This window comes from Rissa tridactyla, chromosome 17 (assembly GCF_028500815.1).
Source record: "Rissa tridactyla isolate bRisTri1 chromosome 17, bRisTri1.patW.cur.20221130, whole genome shotgun sequence".
Lineage (NCBI taxonomy): Eukaryota > Metazoa > Chordata > Aves > Charadriiformes > Laridae > Rissa > Rissa tridactyla.
The window spans coordinates 640,165-665,487 of record NC_071482.1 but is presented as its reverse complement, the minus strand read 5'-3'; the positions used below and the strand labels follow the sequence as shown (position 1 = coordinate 665,487).

Below are 25,323 nucleotides of genomic sequence, written 5' to 3'. Positions count from 1 at the left end.
AGGAGACAGGCTGGCGCTTACCCTCCAGCGCCGCACCAAGCCCGGGAGATGTTGGGCTTTGGGTTCTTGGGCATCTCCCCATCCCCATCCCACAGCCGCCCGCGCCAGGACGGCTCCTGCTCCCGCTGGGCTGAGCCGGGAAAGGTGCTGGGAAGGGCCGGAAACTGGGAATTCAAAGGGCAAAATACAAACTCGGCCTAATCGGTGGAGGAGGTGTCATCCTGGTGCCTGCAGCGCCCGCGGAAGGGCGGTTGGGGTCTGCAAGCTCTCGGTTCTTCAAACTGGTGAATATTTTGTCTGCTCGTTTTAGGAAATGGTGAACACTTTGGATAAAAGTTCTGCGGGTGTTTTATTGAAGGCTTAGAAAATAACTTCTGCGTATAATGCAGCAAGTAAAGTGTTGTAATTTAAAGCTGGCGGCATGCTGTCTTAGCCAAAGAAAGGGAATTGGCCAGAGTGCCCCAAGAAAAATAGGTATTCCGATTTATTATCTGTTATCCCTTTGTGCTTCAGGACATTTTCTACAGGTTTGAACATCCGTTACTAACTTTGTCGTTTACTTCTTGCCTATTGCAGTGGCGGAGCTGGAGATTTCAGAACGGCTCTAAGTTCCACGTGCGGGCAGCAGAGGGAGGCCCGTTCTTTGGGGAGGAGATGGGGCTGATGCCGATCAAAATTCATCTTGGGTGCTTTATGGAAATAAAGATTTCTTGGGTTTAAAAGAGATTATTAAACTGCACGTTGTGACAGATGCTACTGACAGTAGGGAAAAAAAATAAAAGGACGTTAAAAAATCTGCAAGGAATGGGTTACAGGTACGGATATAAGACATATCTGCTCATTAGAGTAAAATGAAACCCATCATCCGACCTGATGCAGTTTTCCCGGTTATTGGAGAATCCCGTCATTCTGCCTAATCCATACTGGCGTTTTTGGGGGCGTTGTGTTGCGCCTGGAGCGGGGGCTGTAGGAGCTGAGACCCGAGTGTATTCCAGAACGGACTTTAATAGTAACGGTGTCTCGGCCCAACGCTCGGCGTGATCCCCCACAGCGTGTCGGGGGTGCGGGGCTGGGGTGGCTCGTGTCCCCGCGTGCGGAGGATGCCGAGGGACGGTCCCCGCCGCGCTCCCCGGTCTCTGCCCACGGCAGCGCGGGCTTGGCGGCTGCAGGGAGAGGCGGGGAGAGAGCAGATGGGTGAGCCTCCTCCAAAGGCAGCGCTTGCCAATTCAGGGCGTGACCGGTGCCACGCTAAATCCGAAGCATGTGGCTGCTGCCAGCCGCTAAGTACAAAAATAGAGGCGACAGTGCAGGTGACAAACCTGCAAACACGTAAACGCTCTCCTTCCGTGCTCCGGTTTCAGCAGAGGCTGCCGCGGCTTGAGCCCCCCGTGGCAGAGAGAGAAAGCGAGGTCGGTGCTCTGAAATAACGTTGTTCTGATAATGTAAATGCACTGAAAGTGCTCATCGGCTGGGAAACCTGACTCTTTCATCGGCGCTCCCTCCTCTTACCTGCAGCAACCTGCTGTACATCAGCCTCGGCTCCTCACGGAAGGAGTCGTGGCAGAGAGGAGCTTCCACGTGTGTTTTAAAGCCCGGATTAATCAAGGTCTCCTTCCTTAGATCTAGGCAGCGTGTGTCCTTGCTGGCGATGTGCCCGGAAGATAAAATGCAGATAAGGAACACTGTATTAGGGCGACATTAATAATAAATGAGTGTTGATCCTAATTGGGTATTATTTAAACACACTGAGTGGAGGCGGCAGTCTGCTGGGCCCCTCTCGCCTTGTCGCACCGCGTCTCCCTCGCTCCTGCTGCCTCCGAGCAGCCGCCTGTGCTGGGGAGAGCCAGACATCGGGGTTTGGGTGCCGTCCTTGACGGAGCGTGGCTGGCCGTGGTGGCCGGGTGCGAGGAGGGATGCCAGGGGAAGGTACCCGCCTTGTATTTCTCCCGAGGCCGGGCACAGCTCTGCCTTTCACTGTGCTTTTGCTCGCTCTCCCGCGCTCTTCCTTGCTTTTTTCTCCCTTGGAGAGTGCCCCGCCAGCCCCTTCGGAGCCCACAGGCGTCTCCCGGGCGGGATGTCCCCGTCCCGCCTCCCTGTCTCAACCCTCCACACAAAGACCTTGGTCTCTCCTGCGTGCGGCGGCCGGGGAGCGGTGCCCACCCGCATCTCCTCTGGATGATGCGCCGTAAGCCTCTGACCTTAGGAGAGCATGACAGGCTTTTCATAAGCGACCTTTTATTGTCTTGTAATGGACCGTCAACTTGCAGAATAAAAGCGAGAGATCAGCTGCTGCTGCTGCTTCTTGAAAGCTATTCTTCTGGAAAGTTAGCTAAACTCTTTGAGCATCCCTTCGTAGACAGATACATACATACAAAAATATAAAATAAAAAGCTGCAGTAGCAACATCTTTTATTTAACAACTGTCAAACGGGTTAAGAAATTAGTTCTAAACCAGGAAAAACATACAGCACACAGCTTTCCAGCTTCGCCATGGCAGCCAGACGTGTAAATTGTGCTTTTAGACATCAGAAGCTCCGTCGCGGGGAGCGTGACTTGTAGGATTCCTCCTTCAAATGGTCCGAACCCATTAGCATGAAATACGGTCGTACTCTGAAAGATGAGATTTCTGGCCGCGGGTATGAATTGCTTTCTGTCGCTGGATTTGGGTAGAAGTGGGGAGCGAAGCCCCGGGGTCTGCAGCATAGCAGGCTGCGCTGCAAAGCCCGGCGCTGGCGCTGCGAGCGGTGCCGCGTCCCTCCCGCCTGTTTGCCGTGTCCCCCCCTGGCAGTGACGGGTCACATCGGTATCGATCCTCGGCACCTGCCGACGGCAGCCTTTGAAGGGACAGGCGATGTATGGCCCCGGAATTTTATCTATCAATATGTGGGTAATAGAAAGACAAGCCTGACGTCTAATCCCAGCCGAGGTGACGGGTCATCAATCTGCGCCGCTGTGGTTACCGGGGGGGACGGGCTCCGGCAGCTCGGGAGATGCTCCGGGCTGAAAAAGTGCATGATGTTCCTTATTCCTAGAGCAAAAGAAGTGTTTTCGCTCGCTCGTTCGATGGGATACGGGCTGACCAGTTAGTTCTTGTCGAGCGACGGGCCCGGCGCGTGCGGACCCCCGTCATTAGCTCTCTGCTCAATTAGCACCTGGGGACTGGGGGGGCTGCCGCTCCGGAGGGGTCTGTCGGAAGTGGGGTGCTCCCGGCAGCCTCCGGAGCCCGGAGGACCGAGCGTTTCCCTAATCGAGGGGAGCGTGATCCAGCGGAGGAGCTGCTCTCCCCTGGACGTTGCCGCAGCGCTATTTCACAGCACTTTTCTCTCTCTCTCCCATTTTGGTTACAAACCAGTAGAGAGAATTCCCCGATGCCGCTTCATCACGCAGAAATCCACAAATGTTTAAAGTAAATACAGCCTCTGGTGTCAGTTCGGAGCTATTGTCATCTTTTATTCTGACTCTTTAAGCAAGAAAAGCTGTAAAGGCGGCCGTAGCATTTTATTTTTTTTCTCCACAAATTTACTAGCTGTGCACAACTCGCTTGAATTCGCAGTATATTTTTCTGAGCTGCGTGTTTCGTGAGGTGAGGTTTGATGGTTCCGGGGACACGTGGCAAGGCTGGTGCGTCCGTCTCGACTCCGACGATGACGACGTGGGGCTTTAATCTGGCGCCTCCGTCTCTTTTGCCGTTCCCTCTTCTGAGGAGTGCTGAACCTTTGGGCAGAATCGTTCTCTGCTCTCAAAGGAGGCGGCCCTGTACCGAGGAGTGGCTCCTTCCTCGGCAGCAACGCGCTTCGGTAGCGGTCGGCAGTGCCTTTGCTTTTACAGACTCACAATACCGATATTTCGGGAATAGTTTCCGGGGATGTTAATTCCCCCCACCCCACCTTTTTTTTCCCCGGACTGACGCTTTTGGTATCATCAGTAGCAGCAGCCTCCTCGGCAGCGTCCTCTCTCAAAGCCGTTCCTCTAAGCCTAGTCGTAGCGGTACGGGAAGAAGAAAACGCGTTCGGTTTGAAAGTAAAACTGGGAGCACAAGGGGAGCGTCACCGTATCGGCGAGCTGCGGCCTGAGCTTCGGAGGGCGAGCGGAGCTGCCGTATCCCCTCCCTTCCCGGCCTTTCGGCCAGACCCGCTCGCTGCCGTTGCGCGGCTGGAGCGCGATGCCGTGCGGGAAGGCAGCTACCGCTCCCCGTGCTCGGGAAACGGGGACTTTCGCAGGGCTAAACTCAACAGCAGCGCGCTGGGGGGACAGGGCTGCGCGGCAGAGCAAACTCCAAAAGGAGATTTTTCTAGAATTCCCTTTGTTTGCTGCTGTTGGTTTTTTTTAAGAGCTTCTTGCCGTGGGAAGTGGAGTTGCGTTTTGGCCACAGCGAGTCGGCTGCTGGCCGTGGAGAAGATGTTGAAGAGGGAATAAGAGCTCCTGGGATGCGGGAGAATCTCCGAGATGCTTGGCTCAGGGTCGCAAAACTGGTAACGACCTCTTAGTAGAAGAGAAGGTTGCCGTTTCAAAAGGTTGTAAATCGTGGCGGCAAACAAAAGGTTTCCTCCGAGGATGAGGATCACGTGAAAAGAACGTTGTTGAGAGGTGCCCGCGTGTGGCTCCGGGCTCTGTGGCCTCGGAGGGATTCAGCCCGGCGCCAGCAGCAGCGGCTGCCTTCTCTCCTGCCAGCCCTTCGCCCAGAACTTTTCACAATAAGCTTTTTTCGTGGAAGTGGATGACAACATCCATACCTCCGTATACTTCAGACGCGCCGTGAGGAACGCAGACTGGCTTTTACGGTGCGTTTGTAAGCGTTATTGTCCAGACTCATCCTCTTCGTGGCCAGCGCAGGACCTGTTGGGCTTCACGTGCCGAGAGCTGTGCCGCGCGCCCACATCTGTAGGTATATTCTGTAGGCAGCCCGATCTAAAATTGTTCCCGTTCTGTTAACGTTCCTTTTGGATAGCTGAAATCGGTAGATGAGTTGTGACATCCGAATTACGTTAATTCCGTGGATTGATGACGGTGGCATTTTTTCCCTCCAGCGCACGAACAAATAGTTTGTGTATCTGTGTGGGTTGTTTCCTTTGGCTTAATTTATTAAGAGAAATTTTGTTTAAGTGTGTGGGCTTCCACGGTTCAGGTATCGCAAGAACCAGTCTGTCTTGGAAAGCATCTGTGTCGGTACCCGTGGCGCGGCAGCGGCGCTGCTGCTCCTGACAGTCTGCGGCTCCTGCAGGGTTAGGAACTGAAGACTCTCCCTCTTGTCTCCCTGACCCCTCGCTCCATCCCCGTGTGCCGCAAGTGGGGAAAGAATTCACTTGAAGTGTGACCACGGCGCGTGAGCCACGGTCCCTGGGCTGTGGCCAGCTAAGAGGAACTTGCTTGAAACACGCTTTACTCGCCTATGTCTCACTTTGCAGCCTTAAAAGCGAATACCGCGGCGGTCTAAGGCAGGAAGACAAGGGCCTAAACTTAATTTCCCCCACAAATCTTTCTTTTCCTATTACAGCATCTTGCAACGCTGTAAATGCGTCTACCCTAATGCTCCTCGCCGTACTTCTATACCGCCAGTAAATATTTACCGAGAAACTTCCTGAGCTGCTGACACGCAGATGGGCCTAAAGAGTTCTCACCTCGCCTTGCGTTTTTATCTAATTCAGAGTTTGTCATGGAGGCTGTTCTCGGAAATAGCTCTCTTGCCTTGGTGAGCGGGAGCAGATATGAGTACAGATAGCCAAAGGCGTCGAGGCGTACGGTCTGGTGCTTCGGCTTGAGCAAGCGAATGTGGGGCAGCCGAGCAAGAGGAGCTTCGCAGGCAGCCGCCGGATTAGACGCCCTTTAATTCAGAATGAATAGGCGAAGGCCGGGAGGCTGGCGACGCTGCTCGGGCCGGTGGGTCCCGCCTGTCCCCGCGTGCGCCCTGCCCGTCCCCAGCCCCGGGGCCATAAACGCCGCCGGCGGAGGGATGCCGGTGCCAGCCTGGACCGGGATGCTGGGCTTCTGAAGCCGTCAGTCAGCCCGCTTAATGTAGCGGCATCCCGGCACGAAAAGCTTCAGCGGCTTGAACTTCAAATAATTTATTTCTAAATTACTTCTACTGTAATTCTTATTAATTCAAATAGGCTTCTAAGCTGATGTAAAATTCAGTAAATGCAAGGAACAGTTTAATGAATTGAAAATAGGATTGAGTCTTTTAAAGTAAATGTAAAAAAATATGCTAGCAATAATTGCTTAGATGGAAATCGAATCTTAATAGCTTTGTTAATGATTTGTAGGGAATATTGCGTTTATGAGAACATATCAAGCTGATCCTTGTGCAAGAACCTTGTTTTGAATGGCTTTGATAGAATTATTCCCCAGAAGCAGTTAGTAACGTTGAATAATTTTGCTTGCACCGCTTTGGAGAGATTTGACTGTTGTTTACGCCGGAGCCTGTGTGTTAGAGATGGGTTCCGCGCCACTCTGGCACGGCCGGGGCTTTTCTCTGGGGAGGCAAGACGGGGCGCGGGCGATGCCGTGGGGGTCTGCGCCGGCGGGACAGGGGCTTCGAGCTCGGTCAGCTGGTGGAAAGTGGAGTGGGAGCCCGGAAAATATCCGTGACGGGCTCTTCTCCCCCTCACGATGGGCCCGGGGGGCGCATCGCTGGCGCTGGGCGTTACCCTGTTTGCTCACAACTTTCCACGTTGCTGCGTAAAGTTCATCAGTCTGGAGAAATAAAAGTTATACCGAGAGCGCAGAAAAATGTGCCGAGACGTCAACCCGGTGCCATCAGGCTTAGGAAGGCGGCTGACGATTTATCAATCTCTTTCTTTCCAAACGATGCAAACTTTTTGCCAAACGCTTATTTCCAAGGCGTGTCTAACAAGAAATGCACGTCAGAAGGAAAGAAAGAAAAATGGTGAGAACACAAGATGAGAGAAGAACAAGCCCAGATTTATTTCTTCGTAGCTTTATCAAAAACTTGCATTTTTGCGTTTTCATGGCTCCCCGGGCGGCAGGACTGTCTCCGGGCCGGTCTCCGTGCTGTTAATAGCAATGGGCTTCTCCTGGCCACCCGGCCCTTGGCCAGGTGCCCCTGTGCCACCACTTCGTTTGGCAAATCGGCAACCAAAGCCTCAAAATCTCTCCCGCTTTGCATTGCCTCCTGGTCCGTAAGGCCCGTGGGGTCTGAAAGCAGACCGAAGTCGTTAGCGAAGGGGGCTCCAACGAGCGGTGCCCTGGCTGGAGTCCCCAGGGCCATGTCCCTCCGCACTCTCCGGCTTGCGTCCGAACCTGAGGGACACGCGTAGTTCTGGAAGAATGGAAACGCAGAGCGCTGTTTTCGAGTCCCCATCCTCGGCGTTCTTTAGCACGGGAAGCAAATGTCTCGGTGTGCGTGTGATGTAATGATTCGATTCATTAGGAGGAGAGTTTTCGAGGTGATGACCTGTAAATGATTACAGGGCTCCCACAGCATAATTGCATCGAATTCTTTTTTTCCTGCCTCTGGACATTAATAGCGCTTACTGATTACACGGAGCGAGTAAAACCTGGTTCCCTAACGTCCGTCTGCTCGAGTCAAAGGATAAATGTGTATCACAGCAAATTGTTCTTTAAAGGTAATTTAACAAAATTCATCTTTTGAGAGAGGAAGGGAATTTGTGCCATTCCCGTGTGCGTGGCATGGCTCTTGGTCCCCGACGCCGGCGGGAGCGTTGAAGCGTGGAGGGGCTGGTGGTGTCCGGAGGGAGCCTTCCCTCGTCCTCTGCCTTTGCTCACGCGTTAAAGAACAGCCGGGAGGCTGCGCCGGGAGGAAAATCCCTGTGCGATGAACAGGCTGCGCCGTGGAGAGGCTGTTTTACGCACAGCCGTAGAGTGGTTGGGTTGATGGTTGGACTCGGTGATCTGAAAGGTCCCTTCCAACCTAGACGATTCGGTGATTATTTTCCCTGTATTCCCGTCGCGGAGCTCCCTCCCAGTTACTCCTCTTTAACGCAGCGGTGCCCAGTACAGTCCGGGGGGAAAGCCTGTCTTTGCGTGCCCTGGCATTGCTGTTTTGAGTGCTCGTCGTGCGGGTAATTGCAGTGAAATTGCGATCAGCCCCAGCAAACCCCAAATGTGGCTGGGCACGGGGTGTTTGCTCGGTTACTGGGGGGTCCTGCTTCCCTGTAGCCCGGCCGGCTGGAGGGCTCGCCGTTGCTGCCCAAGGCTTCCCCTGCAGAAAACAGAAGCGGCAGAGTCCTTCCCACCTCCGCTAGTTCATCTTCGCTCTCTCTTGCAGGTGACGGCCAGAATCTGGTTACCGAAGACGTGACGGTGGTGGAGGGAGACGTCGCCACCATCAGCTGCCGCGTCAAGAACAGCGACGACTCGGTGATTCAGCTCCTGAACCCCAACAGGCAAACGATTTATTTCCGCGATTTCAGGCGTAAGTTTCGGCTTCCCTTGTGCGATGATAACGTTCCCGCACCCCGCTTGCGCTCGGGAGAAAGCCTTTGCTGAGGTCTCTTCTTTTAACGTAACGCTAGACACTTAAAGTTTAGGCAGTTCTTTAGAGGGTAGATGAGACAGGCAATCATAATCCTTCTCCTTAATGGAAACCTTGATGGTCCCCTTTAAAAGCCAGCCCGTCTTACTTTGCAGTAGGAATTGATTGTAGTAATTCAGGGTGAATTGCAATCGAGTGCCAAATATTTAGCTGACACAAACAAATTGAGTAGAGCAACGCCGAGACAGTGCAATGTTCTCAGAGGTAATCTGTTTGCTTTGAAGACTGAACATTTCGAGACAATCTGTGCTGCTTTATAACCAAAACAGAACCTCCCGTCACTGCTGTGTCCGGTGAACGAGTCTGGCTCTGTTTCCTGTTGTGACCATGCCCCAGAGCATGCTAGCTGCAACGAAACGCCTCAAATTGTCCGCATTAGCGTCACTGCGGGGGTGGGACGCGTTGCGCCCCGCGTTGTGGACGCGCACGTCACACCCCGCTCCCTTCCCAGTGGGCATGCGCTGTTCGGGCCCCCCTGTTCGGCCGGTGAGATTGAAAATGTTGCGGTTCCATGTTCTTAAAAGAACTTGGGCAGCTGTTCCTGATCAGGAGACAGGTTTTAAACTACATTTTTCCCAGTTCGTTTCTTTTCACGCTGTCCCTAGTCCACTGACCGCGCACAGTCAGAAGCGGCTCCGTGTTGAAGTTTTTTGACACCGTAAGAAGCGTGTTTTCATGATAAGCATTTTACCTACACGTCCCTAAGCCAGCTGATGATAAAACCGTGTCCAAAGCTGTGATCCTGCGCCCGGCGATTTGCTCGTGTTGGTGCCTTGTAATGCTGTGAGAAGAGAAATCTTTCCTCGGCCCAGAGTTAGGGGCGAGGGGCGGGCGGAGGCTGGGGTGGGCAGCCGCGGGGTGCTTGTCTGGGTGCTGCTGCCGTTGTGGGAGGCCTTTGGCTTTGCTGGGCGGAGGGAGGGGACGCCGCGTCTCTCCTGGCGGTCGCTGAGGCTGTGCTTGCTCCGCAGCGCTGAAGGACAGCAGGTTCCAGCTGGTGAACTTCTCCAACAGCGAGCTCCGCGTCTCCTTGACGAACGTCTCCATTTCTGATGAGGGAAGGTACTTCTGCCAGCTCTACACTGATCCCCCCCAGGAAATTTATACCACCATTACAGTGCTCGGTAAGGACCCATCGGGTGCTCGCGGTGAACTTTGTCGTCCCTGGAGGCGCAGGGTCCGTGGGACGGGGCTCCGCTGGGTGGTCGGGGGGCTCCAGCCGCTCTCTCCGGCGATGAAGCGCAGCACGGATCTGACGCCGGGCGCTGCCCACAGCAGGCCAGCTCAGCCCTTCAGTCGCTCAGTGCGGCTGCACGTGCAGCCACAAGATTTTCAGGGGTTGCCAGCAAACGCCCAGCGGGCTGTCCATCGCCCTGGCGTTGCCAGGCGTCCCTGCTTGCACCCTCAGTCTCTCTTCGTAGGTGACATCGTATTTAGTGGGATTCTCGGGTCTTCTCCTTTTTGTTCTCAGGCTTTTTTTGGCTTCAAAGAATAAGCAGAAGCGTAAGCGTGAGGTGTTCTCCACTTCACCTCCCTTTTTCTTGGGCAGGGCACTGGGAAAGGCTGCCAGGTTCTCCTGCCCTTCATGGAGCGGGGTTTCGTACCAGCCTTCGTTTGCAGGCAGCCTGCAGGGACTGCTCGCTTGTGCTGTCACTGCTCTGTAGGAGCATCCGAGGGAATCGTTTGGCTTTTCGGGCAGGTCTGGACCTGCTGGCGTCCTGGAAGGAAGGTCTGTGCAGAGTGGCAGGAGCTGCACGAGACGAGCCCTCCTCCGGCTCGTATCCGTCTCCTCCAGGGCGAGGGCAGGCACGTTTCTTGGGAAGAAGGGAAGACAAGCAGCAGCGGTTGGGTCTCGCTTGGTGAAGTGAGAAAGAAGTCGGCCAGAAAGTAAAAGCTGTAGAAAATGTCTTTCGATAATTATCTGATATGCCGAAGGAAAATAAATTAACATTGAGTGCTTCATGGTAGAACTGTTCAGTTTATGAATTTTGTGTTTTCCGTAATCAGACTGCTCTGATCACGTTCTGAATCTTTTCTTCCAAAACTTGGGGATTTGAGAGATTACGTTTTAATGGCAAACGACAGCATCTTTGCCCGTCGATGATACTCCTTAAGGGCAAGCATTACTCACGGCGTCGCTGGTGAACCTCCTGCCGCTGGGAAGATGCGCGAGTTTTCGCGTGTTTGTCAGTTGACTTACAAATCAGTGAAACCTCGCGCTCACCTGACGGAAAGCGATAGCTTCCTACTCATTTCCTCCAAAATTTGTTTCACGTGTGAGAGGACGCCAGCGCGCTCATTTGACATCGCCAGTCTGCTCGTTTGCTTAGGGTTGGCTGTTTGCAGAGCTAATTCTGCCCCCTCCCCTCCGTCCCCCCCGATACGCTCAGCCCCAGCCTGGTGAGCCCCTGCCTTGCCTTCGCCCCACGGCTCTGCCCCACGGCTCTCGGGCAGGACGCGGGTGGGTGCCCGCAACAGCAGCCCCTGCCACCGGAGCCGCTTCTGCAGATTAGCGGCGGCTCGTAAGACTCTATTAATAGCAGAACCCGAATCACAGAGGGTGACTTAATGTAAGATCTCCCTCGCTGATTAGTTTAAATCTTCCTCCTTTTATGGAATGAGATATGGTTCTCAGCTTTTTATACGTTGTTTAAATAATGTTTATAAGGAGTTCTACTGTAGCTATTACATTTATCAATATCTTCAAAGTTTTAGTGCACTTTCTGATATTCATAGGAGTCGGAAGCTCTCTTCCAGCTCTTGTCTCTAATCATACACACGCAGAAATAGTTTGTTGGATTTCATTTCACTGCTAACGATGCTAAGAAGGTGTTTGAAATAATATTACTTACTTTATTCACCTATAAGCCGGCACTGCATCTCTTTCAAGTGGGAGATGAAATGCATTTTTTGCTGTTTGTTTGTTTTTTAAACGTGAATCGTGCTTCAGAATTCAGGGAAAGTCTGTTTTCTTGCCTGGCGCTTGGGTTGGGTTTGGGGGAGGGACTTGCAGCGCGGCCGGTGCCTGCCCTTCCCTTCCCCGACGTTTCTCTGCACCTTCCTCGCACGCTCGGGCCAAGCCGGAGCTCACAGAGCAGGCAGCCAAGAGTAGTCCATGGGTAGAAGGCCAGGGAGGGGAGTGTTTATCTTGGCTAGCGTTTGTACGGAGAGCTGGGTGCCCTGACGCCAGGGATGACATGTCTACCCTGCCTTCCCTACCACCGCTGCCCTAATGAGGAGAAAAAATGAGCTGGGGCCGGGGAGGGGTTCCCCGTGTCGGTGTGTGGCTGCGCCCCACCATAGACGTCGAGGTATCTTCCGTTCTATCAAAGAGTGGTTTTGCTGATCCGCCTCTAATGATACTCGCTTCCGAGAGCGGAGGGAAGTGTCGAGGCGTCCTTCTTCGTAGCTGGTATTCGGAGAGAGCTTCGCACTTTCTTTTTATTCCTTTCGCAGTGTGCTTCCCCCCGCTCTCCCGTGTGCTGTAATGTCTTCTATGGCACGATATGTAGATTTATTCATGCTTAATTGGAACATGTGAAAATCTCAAATATGTAGCCCGTTCTGTTCTTAGAGAAAAGCCACAAGTGACTAATTAGTCCATTTGATCATCTGGATGGTATTTATACATATTTGTTCTTCATTAGCTCAGAAACATGTTAGTCACATTTGAACTATGCTGTTGCTTAATCATAGCGATCAGAGCGAAGTTGAGTTTCCTCTGGAAGTTCTGGGTTTTTCCTGAAACCGCAGCACTCTGCGGCACGAACTCTTGATGCTCATTTTTCCCTGGGGCTGCCTCACTAGCTATGGGTGCTTTCATGGCGAAGAGGTCCCTTGTTCCCATGTCGCCGTTTTTCAGCCTGTTTGCCACGTCTCTGGGTTGCGCTGCAGCGGCGCAGTCATCCCCCCGGAGCTCTAGCCTGTTTCTGAGTATCGATGGATTATTTTTCACGGGGTATAGTCTCCTATACCGACCGGGGGTGATTGGGGTGCCATCCCCGGAGGTATTGAAAAGACGGGTGGACATCGTGCTTGGAGATACGGTTTAGTGATGGTTTTGGTCAGAGTTGGGTTGATGGTTGGACTCGATGATCTGAAAGGTCCCTTCCAAGCTGGGCGATTCTGTGATTCTAGCTTTGTGTTTTATGAGAAGATGGGGGGAGGAGGGCCAACGCCCACGCGAGGGGAACCGCTGGGTGCGGCGCTGGCTCTCCCCTCTCGAGCACGGCTCATATTTGGTTTATGGTGGTGCGATGGGGCAGGCAGCAGTGTCCCAAGGGGGTGGCATTCGGGACGGCGTTCCACTCCGGGCTTGCACTCGGCGGCTTTTTGAGCGTCTGAAATGAGCCGGATGTCTGCTGGCCGGCTTCCACTCCGTACGGCTGAGGCTTGAAGCCGAACAGCAGGAGAGAAAAATTGCCTTGCGAGGTTGGAGGCACGGTAAGTAATGCACTCCCAAATGTCAGCTTTTGTGTTTCCTCTCCTTGTCAGAAGTCAAGAAACGTGCACGGAGTCAAGCTGTATTTTTAAATAGCAGCGCACACAACCGAGTGGCGCGGAGGACTAAAGCTCTTCCCTGGAATGGGGCCTGCCTGGGAGAGGGAACAGAAAGTTACAACTTTGATAAGTAATAATTTGTGAAACCACGATGATTATTAGGTGGAGAGTGAAAGCGCTTGCTCTGATTACTGCGAAACCGCCTATCAAAGGTTTTGATCGATTGAAAGATCAGACAAACGCGGGTGGCCAGTTTCCCCTAGTAGGTTTTATGGGTTTTCCCGAAGGTTTGTCTTGCGGTAGTGATCGAAAAATGCCTTTTTCATCAAGTACATGTTGTTTTGTTGTTTTTTGTCATTGCAGTCCCGCCACGCAATTTGGTAATTGATATCCAGAAAGAAATCGCCGTCGAGGGAGAAGAGATTGAGCTGAACTGCACCGCCATGGCCAGCAGACCAGCCACCACCATCCGATGGTTCAAAGGAAACAAGGAGCTAACCGGTAGACGTGTCCTCTCAGTCACTTGCTTTTTGCGGAGCGCTGGGATGATTTATGTAATGCTGGCTGTTTGTCCCCTGTTGACAGTTTAAGGGGAAAAAAAAAAAAGAAGGAAGAAAAAGCAGAGCGAGCTGCTTTAGCCGCCAGCTGAGGAACAAAGGAGTGTGTGGGCAGGCAGATTACTCTCTAGCGCAGAAGGGCTGAACTCCCTTTGGTCCTCTGCCTACCTGCCGGGCTGGAGGACAGGGTCCTGGAGTCTTCCTCTAACTGCGGGTGACCTTGAGGAGCCCCGAAGCCGCGTGCTGAATTTGTTGCTGCGGCGGTTTCTGTAGCTTTCTGCCCTGTTTTAGGTACGAGCAGGATCATCTGCGCTGCGGGCTGTAAAGGTTTTCAGTTCACCTTCCCGTCTTGCTCTCGTGTTTCGAGAGCGTTCTCTCTGTGTTCCGCTGAATATTCATATAAGATGGGTTTCTCCGACTCCCTGAAGTCTGGTTGCTCCCGGTATTTGCACGTTGGAGTCGCTGACTCTGATTGCGTGTGACGTGCTGTTAGTTTAAGTCTGCACGTCGACGTGAGCTCGGTTGACAACACCTTTGTGTTTTACCCACTCCGAGACCCTGAAGGGCTCTCTGCCAAAGTCCAGACTCATTACTTCAAATCCGCCCCCCGACAAGGGCAAGATAAAATCCTCTCTTTAAGTCCGACGCCCGCGAGCGTCCGCGCAGGCCGGGTGCGGAGGGCGTGGTGGTGGAGGCGGAAAGCAGACCCGCTGCCACGCGACGCGGTGCCCCGCTGTTCCCAGCAGGGTTGCCGTGGCCGTGGCGTGCCCATCTCCACCCGCCCCTTCCTGGGCCTCCCGCCCCGTTCCGGCGGGCAGCGGTATTTGACCCTTGGTGCGTGGCCTGTCCGGCTCCTTGATTGAGTCTTCTCGTGTCGGCAGTCGGATCCCAGCTTTCCCTTCTCTTTGAAGACTGCTGGGGTGAGCGGCAGCTCCTCGCAACACCCGCTCGCCCTGCCGACTCCTTGGGGGTTTTTTAAACAGAAGCCGGGAAAGGGAAATACTCGGTTGTGGGCTGCGAGTAGCGGGAAAGCGTAGCTTTGCCCATCGGGAAGCCTTTCCTCTAAATATCAATGGGCGTCGCTTTCTGCGGCCGTCCTCCGTTTCACCGTGACACAGCAGACAGCCACGTTTGGTGCTTGAAAGACCTCTGCCACAAAAGTTACTCTCGTGCCTGGCAATTCTTAAATGAAAAGCCACAGATAAGGATATTTGAAACCGAAGTGGAGGCGCGTTGTCAGCAAGCGCTTGCTGAGTTATGGAAAAATCCTTTTTCTCCTGTTTTGCCTTGTTTTCCTCCTCGTTTGCGGGCCGCGCGTTGTGGCGTCCCTGAGGCAGCCACAAGCCACCGGTGCTCCGGCCACCGCTGCTCCCCACTCCTTCCAGCCGAGCGCTGCTGAAATGCTCCAGCCTATCAATACTATTTTTAATTAAGTTAATCTGTTTAATCGCTTTTCTAGCTAATTTGTTGATTCAAGAGTGGGAGGGGATTTGTAGCTCATTGATTTCGGAGCGTGGGGATTTGGGGAGGGTGTAAGGGGATTGTTAGTCGTTGCGGTGACGCAGTGTGGACGTTAACTGGCAGTAGCCTGGCGGAGAGGACCCCTTTCCCTAAGCCGCCGTGGCTGCAGGGCGGGGCCGGGTATCCCACGGGGATGGAGAGGAGGGAGGAGACCTGGCTGCATCCTCCCGCGATCACTCCCCGCTCTCCCGGTGCTCTCCCGGCAGGCAAGTCGGAGGTGGAGCAGTGGTCCGACATGTACACGGTGACCAGCCAGCTGGTGCTGAAGGTGGGACGGGAGGACGACGGCGTCCCTGTCATCTGCCTGGTGGATCACCCTGCCGTCAAAGACTTGCAGACGCAGCGTTACCTAGAAGTCATGTGTGAGTAGCAGAACTTTTCATTCTCTCAACGTAGAAAATGGCTCCCTTAAGAGTTCGGGAATTATTCACTACGCGACAAAATTACAGCAGAGATGGGGTTTATAATCCTGTTATTTAAAAATTGAAAGCAAAACGTTGGGTACCGCTTCATGGGTTAAGCCGCGACTTTTCCTCGCCCATCTGCGGTACAATACGTACACTCTCTTAAGAAGTAACTTTCTGTACGTGGAGTTTGCGCTGTCAGAGGTTCCTGGCTGGGCTTTGTAATTGTCAGAAGAGATTAAATGGGAGTGTTTTTCTTTCAGCAACCTCCTAACTCTTTGAACAGTGCTTCTCTCCTGCCACATCAAAGCGGCCGGCCACCACTGCGAGTTGTCTGGCAAAAGTTTACTTGGTGCCGTGCCAGAGCAGCTCAGTACCGCACCTCGTGCCCACGCAGCACCGACTGGTTTCCTACATCACGAATTACGTGGAACCGGTAGTAACACCGCTGCTTAAGGCCACCCTGTTTTCTCTAACGTTCCTACGATGTTCGGCGTTAATAATGTGTTTCCCTTCGTTTAGGAACCGTTCTGCCGTGTGTGACGGTAACAAGGTTTATGAGCAGGTGCCTGGAAAGACCCGTGGTCCCGAGGGCGGCCGTGCCTGAGTCTCGGCTGCTGGAGATGCCGGCGCTGTTGCGAGCGCAGCCTCCGCCCGGAAAAGGGCTCCGAAAGCCCAGTCCGACGGTCCTCCCAGCGCGCTGGGTGCCCCAGAAACCCGGGTGCTGGCTCCAGTCAAAGTGCTCGGTTTTGTAGGTTCGCTTCAACTAGAACATTGCGTTATAAGGGGAAGAGGAAGTTTTGTGTTAATTTATTTCGCCTGCTTCATTATGTAGTTTCATTATGAACATCTTGGTTACAATTCTCATATCTCTGAAACTAGCGGGAAGTAATGTTCCTGTAATGAGGAAAACAGAAATGATCAGATACTACCTCAATTGGCAGATTCTAGATTTCTTGCGACTCTGCTAATGCGTAATTCATTTATGCAAACTTAATGTCCATTAACATTTCTTGTAGAGCTCCATTAGCTTTAATAATACATTAGCACCTTTGTGAGGCTTGATCAAATACTTAACGGGGAAATAAAAAGAATCCAATCTCCCCTGTCACGCGGAGGTGTTGAAGTCTTGCGGGGTTCCTTCCCCTTGGTGGAAGGGCTCTGCCCGTGGCTCCGATCTCAGCATCCCCTCGGGTCGCTCGGGAGCTCTGTTGGAATGGAGGTAGCGCGGAGCCTCCTCGGAAGGGAGCGGGCACGGGGAGAAGGGCTGCCGGACTGGTTCGGGTTTGTGCTCTGGTCTGAATTAAGGGCTGACTTGTTCAAAGTGATTATATGTATATAGGGGGCCTCGACCCGCGCTAGCCCAGCCGGTTCCTTCGGCGGGCAGCAGCAGATGGCTGGAGAGAAGTGCACCGGCAGAAGAACCTGTCGTGCATCGCAGCCTTGCGGCTCCCAGCAATTAGCGGCTGCGGGACTCGGTGTGCTGGAGCGCATCCAGACATTTGCATTTAGTACCTGCTGTTGGACCTGAACTTAGGGCAGGAAAGGCAGTTGCAGAGCAGACTTTTACCCTTGAGCTTTTCCTGCTTCTAGCTGAGGACTTGTTGGCCGTTGGGAGAGCGCGAGCAGGAGGCAGGTCCCCATGTCTTTGCGGTTGGGCGTCTCGGTCAGAGCTCCTGGGCACGTGGGCTTGGCCCCTCGGGGAGCTGAGCACCTGCCATCAGGCCTCATTGATACGTTCTCGGTCGCTTTTTAGATCGGGGGTTGCAGCAGAGGAAGGGGCTCCTCCCGACTGCTGTGGGTGCATTTCCATTGACCGCAATGGTTCCTTCCAGGCGCATCAGCTGCCTCCGCTCCTCCTGCGCCGGCTGCTGCTGCTCCTGCAGCCAGAGGCGCATCGCTCCGCGTGGGTTCTCTGTGCCCTGCTCCAGGCTCTGCTCTCCGGTCTCTCCCCGGGAGTTCTGCCCGTTCCCACCAAGGGCACGGCGTGTCCGCTGCTTGGGAACATTGGCAGGGCACCGGGAAATATTTTTTCTCAGCAGACATTGTATTTCTCTGCACTTAATGTATCCAACTCGAGCATGAAATGCGTGGGGGAAGGACAGGAGATGATGGATGGAGCCTTCTCAGATAATGAGGTATTTTTTGTCTGACTAAATTTCGGAACATGGAGATACTTTCTGTAAGATGCAATTCAAAAGTTTGGTGGTTGTTCTTTTTTTTTTTTTTTTTTTTAAAGAAAAAATCAAGCAGAAAAGTGCATAGTTCAGCAAGTGGGGTGGCTGGGCAGAGAGGAGGAGGAGGAGGAGGAGGAGGAGGAGGAGGAGGAGGAGGAGGGAGACGTTTCTTCCCCCAGGGCTCCTTCGTTCTCCCTTCAGAACAGTCACTTTTTCTCTTTGTAAGGTGATTTGCTTAAAGCTAGGGATGTCAACTGTCTTTTGGTAAACGAGGACCTTAAGTGTCATTGACAATCTGGAGCGTTTGTACTTCAGCTCATTTGGAGGTGTTGCCTAAAATGTGTATTTGTTTTATTGAAATGTCCTCCTCCACTAAGAAAAGAAAGGAAGGTGCAGAAATTTAAGCCTGCAAAGTGACCTACTTCGCTCTGTTTTAAAAACAATTCATTTGAACATTTTCTTCTGTGTTGCAGTTCAAAGAAAATTGCAGACTTCGGGGGTTTGGGTTGTTTCAGCTTCTCGGTAACTTCGGGAAGAGGTTTCTAAATGGCTGTTGGCCTCCTGGCCCCAGGCCGGGCTTGTCCCACATTTCCCAGGAAGCGGAGAGCGCTCTCGGAGGGGGACAGGCAGAGCGATTCCATGCTTTTCCGAGGGGGAAAGCGTGGGGTTCCTCATAACAGAGAGCCTGGCGGCACCGTGTACCCCGTGCGGCACCCGCCCCTCGGTCGCTGGGCCAAGGTGTCACGAGGCAATGGTTCTGTGCTGCACCCGATTATCGTGCGGCCGCCGCCTCCTCGCCCTGGTGGCTTCCCAGCATCCTCCGGGGTGCCGAGGCGCGCACATCTCCCATGGAGAGGGAGGACCCGGTCTCCTGCTCCTCCTCTTGTGCAGGGGGTGCTTCTGTGGCGGCCGGCTAATAGCCACGCTGCATTATCTGCCAGGCTTCCCTGCTGCCCTCTCCTCGCTTGTTACCGTGCCCTGAGCTAAACTCCAGGAGCCAAGAGCAAGCTGCGAGCGCGGGTGCTGGGGGAAAGGCTGCCGTGCTGCCGTCGGCACAGCTGCGCGTGAGACTGATTCCTGCCCAGTCGCCTGGTCCTGCCCGCGGAGGAGGCTGTTTGGCGCGTACGTAGTGCGGCCCTTTGGGAAGTTTGGAGATAAATCTTTCCGCAGAAATGCAGGGTGTGTTGTTGAAAAGAAACCTCTGCAAAGAAGCACTGTGTGATACGCGGGAGACCCTCCCGGCGATGCTTCCCAAGAACCGTCGGAGTTTGACGAAGGGTGCCGTGCGCTCCCCGTGCCGCTAACGCTTCCCCGCGCGATGCGTGGCCGCGCCAGCGCAGGCAGAGCCCTCGGCGAGGGGCGGCCGCGGTCTGCTGCGTGGCGCCGGGTTGGAAACGTCCCCCCGTTCTGGCCGGGGCTGCTTTCTTTTTGCCGTTCGGAGCCGTCAGTGAGGGATGGAAGGGCAGCGCGTCGAGTGTAATTTTAGAAAGGAAATGAAGCAACAAAATGCATTAAAATATCATTAAGGAATTGAATGGAACCAGATATTCTCGGAGACGTTTAAGTTCAGCCCTTGTGGTACTTTTCCTTATCTCATTACGTGATAACAGGAAGCGAAAGCGTCAGAGTCTTGATCTGGCATTTTCTTTGGCTTGTTTGGTTTTTTTTTTCCTTTTCTGATGTTATAATTAATTGCACATTCATTTTTATAATATCTACACGTGGGCTTTTAAAATATGCACCGATGGAATCTGTTTCAGCCTCCGCTGTTAGGATGGGGGAATTCTTTGCAGCCGATTATGTTAAAAATTGGCCGTACGTGTGTGCTGTCGCATCTCCAGCAATCCTTACATTTCTATCGAGTACCAATATTAATTGCATAGTATGCAGTGAAGTGATTAACGTCAACGTAATTTATCATCTGGAGATTTCTAAAAACGAATAAATGAGTTGTTTTGTTCAGCGAGGTGTTGACCCCTTCGGCAACTTTGATTTAAGGCTTTTTTTTAAATTTTTTTTTCTTTTAGTAAATATGAAAAGCACCACGATCAGCCAAGTGTTGGGTTATTTGATTTTCTGGGGCATTAGCCACTCTTGTTTGTGACATTTCCCAGTTGGGTGCTCGTTTGCAAGCTCGTTAATAAGGTTTTCTCGGAGGAATGTTGTTGGGAGCGAGGAGCACAGCCTGGGCTCGGCCTTTCCCGGGGTTAAGCAGCAGCTCGAGCTTAAATATTTAAAGGGCGGTGTTTATGGGCACCGTACCCGCCTGGCCGCGGCTCCCCTCTCCCTGCCACCAAGCAGGGCCGAGGAGCTGGTGCAGCGGTGCCCCTCTGAAGACAGAAGTCTGAGGTCGGATCTGGGCGGCTTTGAAGCTGCAGTCGCCTGAAGTGGGCAGGAACTCGGCCTGGCCCGCGGGATCCTTCTCCTGAGGATGCCATCTGTCATCCTTCCTGCCAGGAGGTGCACACCAGGAATTAACACGGTCATTGTAAAATGGGTTTTAAAACTTGGATTCAGTCCCCCGTTCCAGGCCGGAGAATTTTCAGCTGAATCACTGTGCCGTGGTTTGGGCTGGGCTGGCCGCTAGGCGAAGGACGGACGCTCTCTTTGCCCCTCTCTCACCGCAGGAGTGCGTTCCGTCGTGTTCTCCGTTGGCAAACGGTCCGGAGATGCCGCCCCGTGCTGCACCCCCCGTCCCAGCCCCGCTGGGGCCCACGTCTCTGCTGGTGCCTGCCGCGGTGGAGCTGGCATCTGTAGCCCTGCGCGACCTGCTTAACCTGCATGGTTCTGCTGAGAGAAATCCTCTGCTGACACCCCACCGCGTCCCGGCTGGCCCCTCTGGAGGGGCTGTAAGCGATCGAAGCCTCCAGGAGAACCTCGGCGCTGTCGGACGGTGCCCGTCGCTGCCCTGTGGTGGAGCTGCGACCCACAGCCTGCTTTCAGTGCGTGGCTCGGCTTCCTCAGTCGTGGTTTTGGATGGTTTCCCCCCAAAGCACCACATGGGAAGGCAGCTCTCGGCTGTCTCCGGACCCCAGTTGGCAGCACGGTGGCTGGGAAGGGTTGACTGGTGCGTTGCTGGTGGTGGTTGGCGAGGGTTAGGAGGCACCTGGGCTTCGGAGAAGGAGTAGTGTGTCCGTGAGTGTTTTACTGAGTTATCGATGACTGTTTCGGTGCAGGTTTTGCGCTTGGAGTGGACAGATTGCGGCATTGTGGGAGCCGTCTCACTCGCACGGAGATTGCGAGGACCAGGAGCTGCTGGGCTGCGATGATTCAACGCTGCGAGGGTTGGCACGGCCCCAAGGACCGCACGTGTCCAGTGCAGCGCAGGCTGTCTACGGCAGCTTCTGCTAGCTCTTGTGCGCAGTGAAATGACTGGATACCACCACAGAGTTAAATTTATTGCTCACGGTCTCCTCATTATGCATATTCTGATTGTATTTCAGGGGAGAGGCACGAGGGCGAGAACATAACCAGCGTTCACGTGCCTTTCCCAAGAAAAGCAGCCTTTTCTTGAAGTACGTGGTCATACTCCCAGAGAAGTCGTGCCTATGCTGTGTTAGCATCCTTGCTGGCCGCAATGGCTGAGAACATAGCCACTGGGTGGGTGGAGAAACCCGTCCCGCGGCCACCTCCAAGCCTTTGCTGCCCGCCTCCAGCAGCTCCAAGGGTCACGCCACCCACCCATCTGGAGAGGGGGCGCTTGGGGGGGCTGGGTGTTTGCCGTCAGCTTGGTTTTGAGTGGCAGCCCCACGGAGGAGTGGTGGGGTGGGAAGGGGAGTGCGGCCGAGGGTCCTGAGGTCACTCCACCTGGTGACGGGCTTTGAGAGGGAGAGCTGGCCCGCCTTTGAGACCTTCGGTTGGCCTGACGGAAGGAAATGGGTAGAAATAATAGGCTTAGGCTTTTGTGAGGCACCGGACGCGGTATAACGTGATATCTTGGCTGATTAATGAGATCTAAGCATTATCGATGGAGCGCACATTTAAATGGATTAAGAAATCACTAACTGGCAGATTTCAAAGGATAGTCATTAGGGAGTAATCAGCAGGCGATGGTATTTTTAGAGTGAATGCGCGGGCCTGGGTGCCTGGCCTGCTGCTGTTCAGGGCTCCCATGAATCATTTGAAGTTCTCAAAAAGTCACTGTTAATCATCTTTGCTGATAGCACAAAAACTGGGCGAGCAGCTAATAAGAGGAAGAACTGGGACAAATGCAGAGTAACTTGGAGGGGCATGGAGATGCCGGGAGGGCTGGAGCCCCTCTGCTGTGGGACAGGCTGGGAGAGCTGGGGGGGTTCAGCCCGGAGGAGAGAAGGCTCCGGGGAGACCTTCCAGCCCCTTCCAGTCCCTCAAGGGGCTCCAGGAAAGCTGGGGAGGGACTCTGGAGCAGGGAGGGGAGCCAGGGGGCGAGGGGGAAGGGTTTTACGCTGAAAGAGGGGAGATTGAGATGAGATCCGAGGAGGAAATTCTTGGCCGTGAGGGCGGTGAGCCCCTGGCCCGGGTTGCCCAGAGCAGCTGTGGCTGCCCCATCCCTGGAGGGGTTCAAGGCCAGGTTGGACGGGGCTTGGAGCAGCCTGGTCTGGTGGGAGGTGTCCCTGCCCGGGGCAGGAGCTGGAACGAGATGAGCTTTCAGGTCCCTTCCCACCCAACCCATTCTGTGATTCTGTGAGTGCTTTGGGAACTTCCAAACCACGGAGCTTTACAACTACGAGAGCTCAGCAGCCAGGGACGCTGAGCCACCCAGCGCCTGCGCGACGTGACAGCTGGAGGAGCCTCCAGCGTCTCCATTGCTTGAGAAATTAAAATACTGGTTTTTTGTCAGGGAGTGGGGTACGCAGCATTTCTCGGCGCGGGGTCAGGCTGGCCCGCACGGTGGCCAACCACCAGGGCACGGATCGGGGCGGGCCGTCCCCTCCGGCGAGGCTGCGGTCCCCCCGCGCGCAGGCACCCGCTGCGCCCGTTGTGAAAGAAATCTCATCAAACGCAGAATGGGTTTGTAATAAGTTTTTCAAATTGGTTGCTGCTACAGCGTAACCTTTAGACTACTGCTGTTTAACCTTGTATATCACTCTTAGCTTTTGAATGAATTTAGCTTAATAAAGGTGCCTTATTAAATTACTAGGCTGTTTTTTTAGGCCGCTGGAAATAGGCGTACTAGGAAATAGCTTTGGGTTGTTAGATCTAATTGGCTGCCAGTGGAGTATGTAGTGGCTTAGATGCATAGATGCAAGCGTTTATTTTTATGAAGTAATCCGGCGGTGTGATATTACGAAGTTCCGAGTGGAGGATCTCGGGCGGCTGGAATGCACTTGGTGGTAAAAACTCTGCTGCTGCTTGCCTTGTGCCCTAGGTCGCCATCCGAGACAGTCATTGCCCCAGGTCATCCAGCCACCGACGCCGGCACTGGAACACGGCCTTTTTGGTAACGGGGTTAATAGGTGGCAAAGTACCGGTCCAGGCTTGGGAAGCCATCACAACTTGACCGGTGTAGGCTGCTCAATGCCACCGTCCCCTCTAGGAACCGAGCCCAGGATCCCACAGTGCTCGGCCTTTCACAAAGCTTCGCTAACGGAGTCCGTAATCGGAAGAAAATAGATGCTGACTTTGAGCTGGGACGCTTGGTCATAGAAGTAGAACTTAAGATTGTTGAAATGCGTGTCTTTGAAAAACGACACCACCGCCCCCAAATTCTTGGTTGAAGCGAGTGAAATTTTTTTGTGTACCAGGAGCCTAATGCAAATGCGGGTTCTCCGGGGTGCCCAGCCATCCTCCTGAATCCCTCAGGCTGGGGAATCGTTCTCCGCAGCACCCGCCGTGCTTACTGGCCAGTCCTGGTGGGAGAGACGTGGGCTGTGGTGACCCTATCGGGAGCGCTCTCGTCTTCACGAGCGCGTGCACGCATGCTGCCACAGCCCAGGTCGCTATCGCAGGTGACACCTCCGCGGTGTCCGGAAGAAATGGTACGGGGTCACTTTGCTGCTTTTTCTGTTTGTTTATGGGAGACCGTGCGCTGGAAAGCTGAGAGGGAAGGGCTCCGCTCCCACCATTCTGGGAGAGCTCGCTTGGTCTGCGGTTCATGCTCAGTACGGCAAGCCTTCAGCGCCTTCCTCTTGATTTCCATAAGTAATCGTCAGCTGGTAAACAGCTCATTAGAAATACGAAAATTTATGTAATGAAAACAGGGTGGGAGCAACAGGAGGGGCGCGCTGCAGAAGCTGTTGCGCAGGGCTTCCTCGGCACAGGGCGCTCTGCCCTCTCTCTTCCCCTGTAAACTGGGCTGAAAGGGGTTTCTGCTCGTTCTACGGCACGCAGGATAATGGCATCCCTGTTTCTGGCACGGGCTCTTAGGTACTGCCGCAAAGCAAATAATAAATAGCGAGCAGATGGCCGGGGGGGTGGGAATTGCGAGTGAGAGTGGTGAGCGGGAGCGCGGCGTTTAAGATGCTGCCTGTGATTTACCTCCCGCATAACCCCTGCTGTAACTCCTCTGCCCCTCTGGACGCCTCGGGTGAGCGCTCGCGGCGCGGGCCAGGCTCCGTGCGGTATTTCAGCTCCGCTCTCCGCCCTCCTGGGGGCCGCTGCTGCGTGTCCCCCCCCAGGCTCCGAGGCCGGGACCCCCCTGGCCGTACCCGCAGCTGGCTGCAACGGGGGACCCAGGCATCCCGGGGCTGGTCTCACGGGTGGCTCCGTCGCCCTCCTGCCAAGGGCCTTTCCTTCCCCGGCTCGTGCCGGGAACGTTCCGGTCACTTCCACGTCGTTATTTTGTGTGTGCAAAGCGTCAGGCGTGTTTCCGTGCTGGGGTGCGGGACGGCCCCCGGGCATCGCCGGCCCCCGCGCTGCCGCCCCTCCAGCCGCCGCGAGAAGCATCTGCGGTGGGGATTAGGTTATAAAATGTTTGCGGTGTAGTCATCTCAGGAGAGGATTTACTCGTGTAGCTTATTCCATTACTGAAAATTATGAGAGTTTAAATTGGTTAAATCCTGACACGGATTTTTTTTTTTCTAATCTCTATTATTCCATAGGAAGCATGTTAATGAGTTAAACACGGTTAATAAAATGCAGCGAGCCAATATTTTTGGTAGCAGTTACTCTCAGAGGAAATAGAAACATTTAAATGGTTTCAACCTTTACGCATACTGATTTTTTTGCCTTCCTTTGTTCCTTACAGTTGAGTAAACTCCTGAAAAATATATATGGCTTAATGGCATTTGTAGCATCGAATTGATTTCTTGCGCTGATAACATTTTAGCTACAGCTTAGATTGCGTTTTTAATCTGTGTTTCAGTTGTAGGAGGTAATGAATTTTTTAATTGTGGACTCCAGGTTTGCGGTTTGGCTTCTTTTTTTTTTCCTGCAGGGTCTTCCCGAAGTGTTTTTGAGCTGCTTCCCTAACTAAATGCTTTAATTCTCTCTGTTTATTTTAGGATTTAGAAGAGCTTCGTTTGGACAAAATAAGATCTTCTGTTGTTTAAACAAAAGCAGCCGCGGCTTCTTTTCGTGTTTCTAACAAGCATCTCTTGCAGAGCCCCACGTATTAATATGCGCGGAGGCCGAGCGGTGTCACACAGTAATATATGATCCGCGAGAAAAGCTATCGCTTCTGAGCAGCGCAAATACCTCCGGCTTCACCTCCGCGTGAAGGCGAATGAGTTCCTGTT

The 25,323-nt window shown here is 53.7% G+C and overlaps 1 protein-coding gene across 6 annotated transcripts in view; it reads left to right on the top strand.

Moving 5' to 3' along the window:
- CADM1 (cell adhesion molecule 1) overlaps positions 1 to 25,323 on the top strand; it is a 151,338-nt gene that overhangs the window by 90,763 nt on the left and 35,252 nt on the right. For all 6 annotated transcript variants that reach the window (XM_054222989.1, XM_054222991.1, XM_054222987.1 and 3 more), the window contains exons 2-5: positions 8,246 to 8,392; positions 9,481 to 9,633; positions 13,373 to 13,510; positions 15,294 to 15,449. In XM_054222989.1, the coding sequence (XP_054078964.1) occupies positions 8,246 to 8,392; positions 9,481 to 9,633; positions 13,373 to 13,510; positions 15,294 to 15,449 (594 nt within the window). The remainder of the gene's footprint in view (positions 1 to 8,245; positions 8,393 to 9,480; positions 9,634 to 13,372; positions 13,511 to 15,293; positions 15,450 to 25,323) is intronic.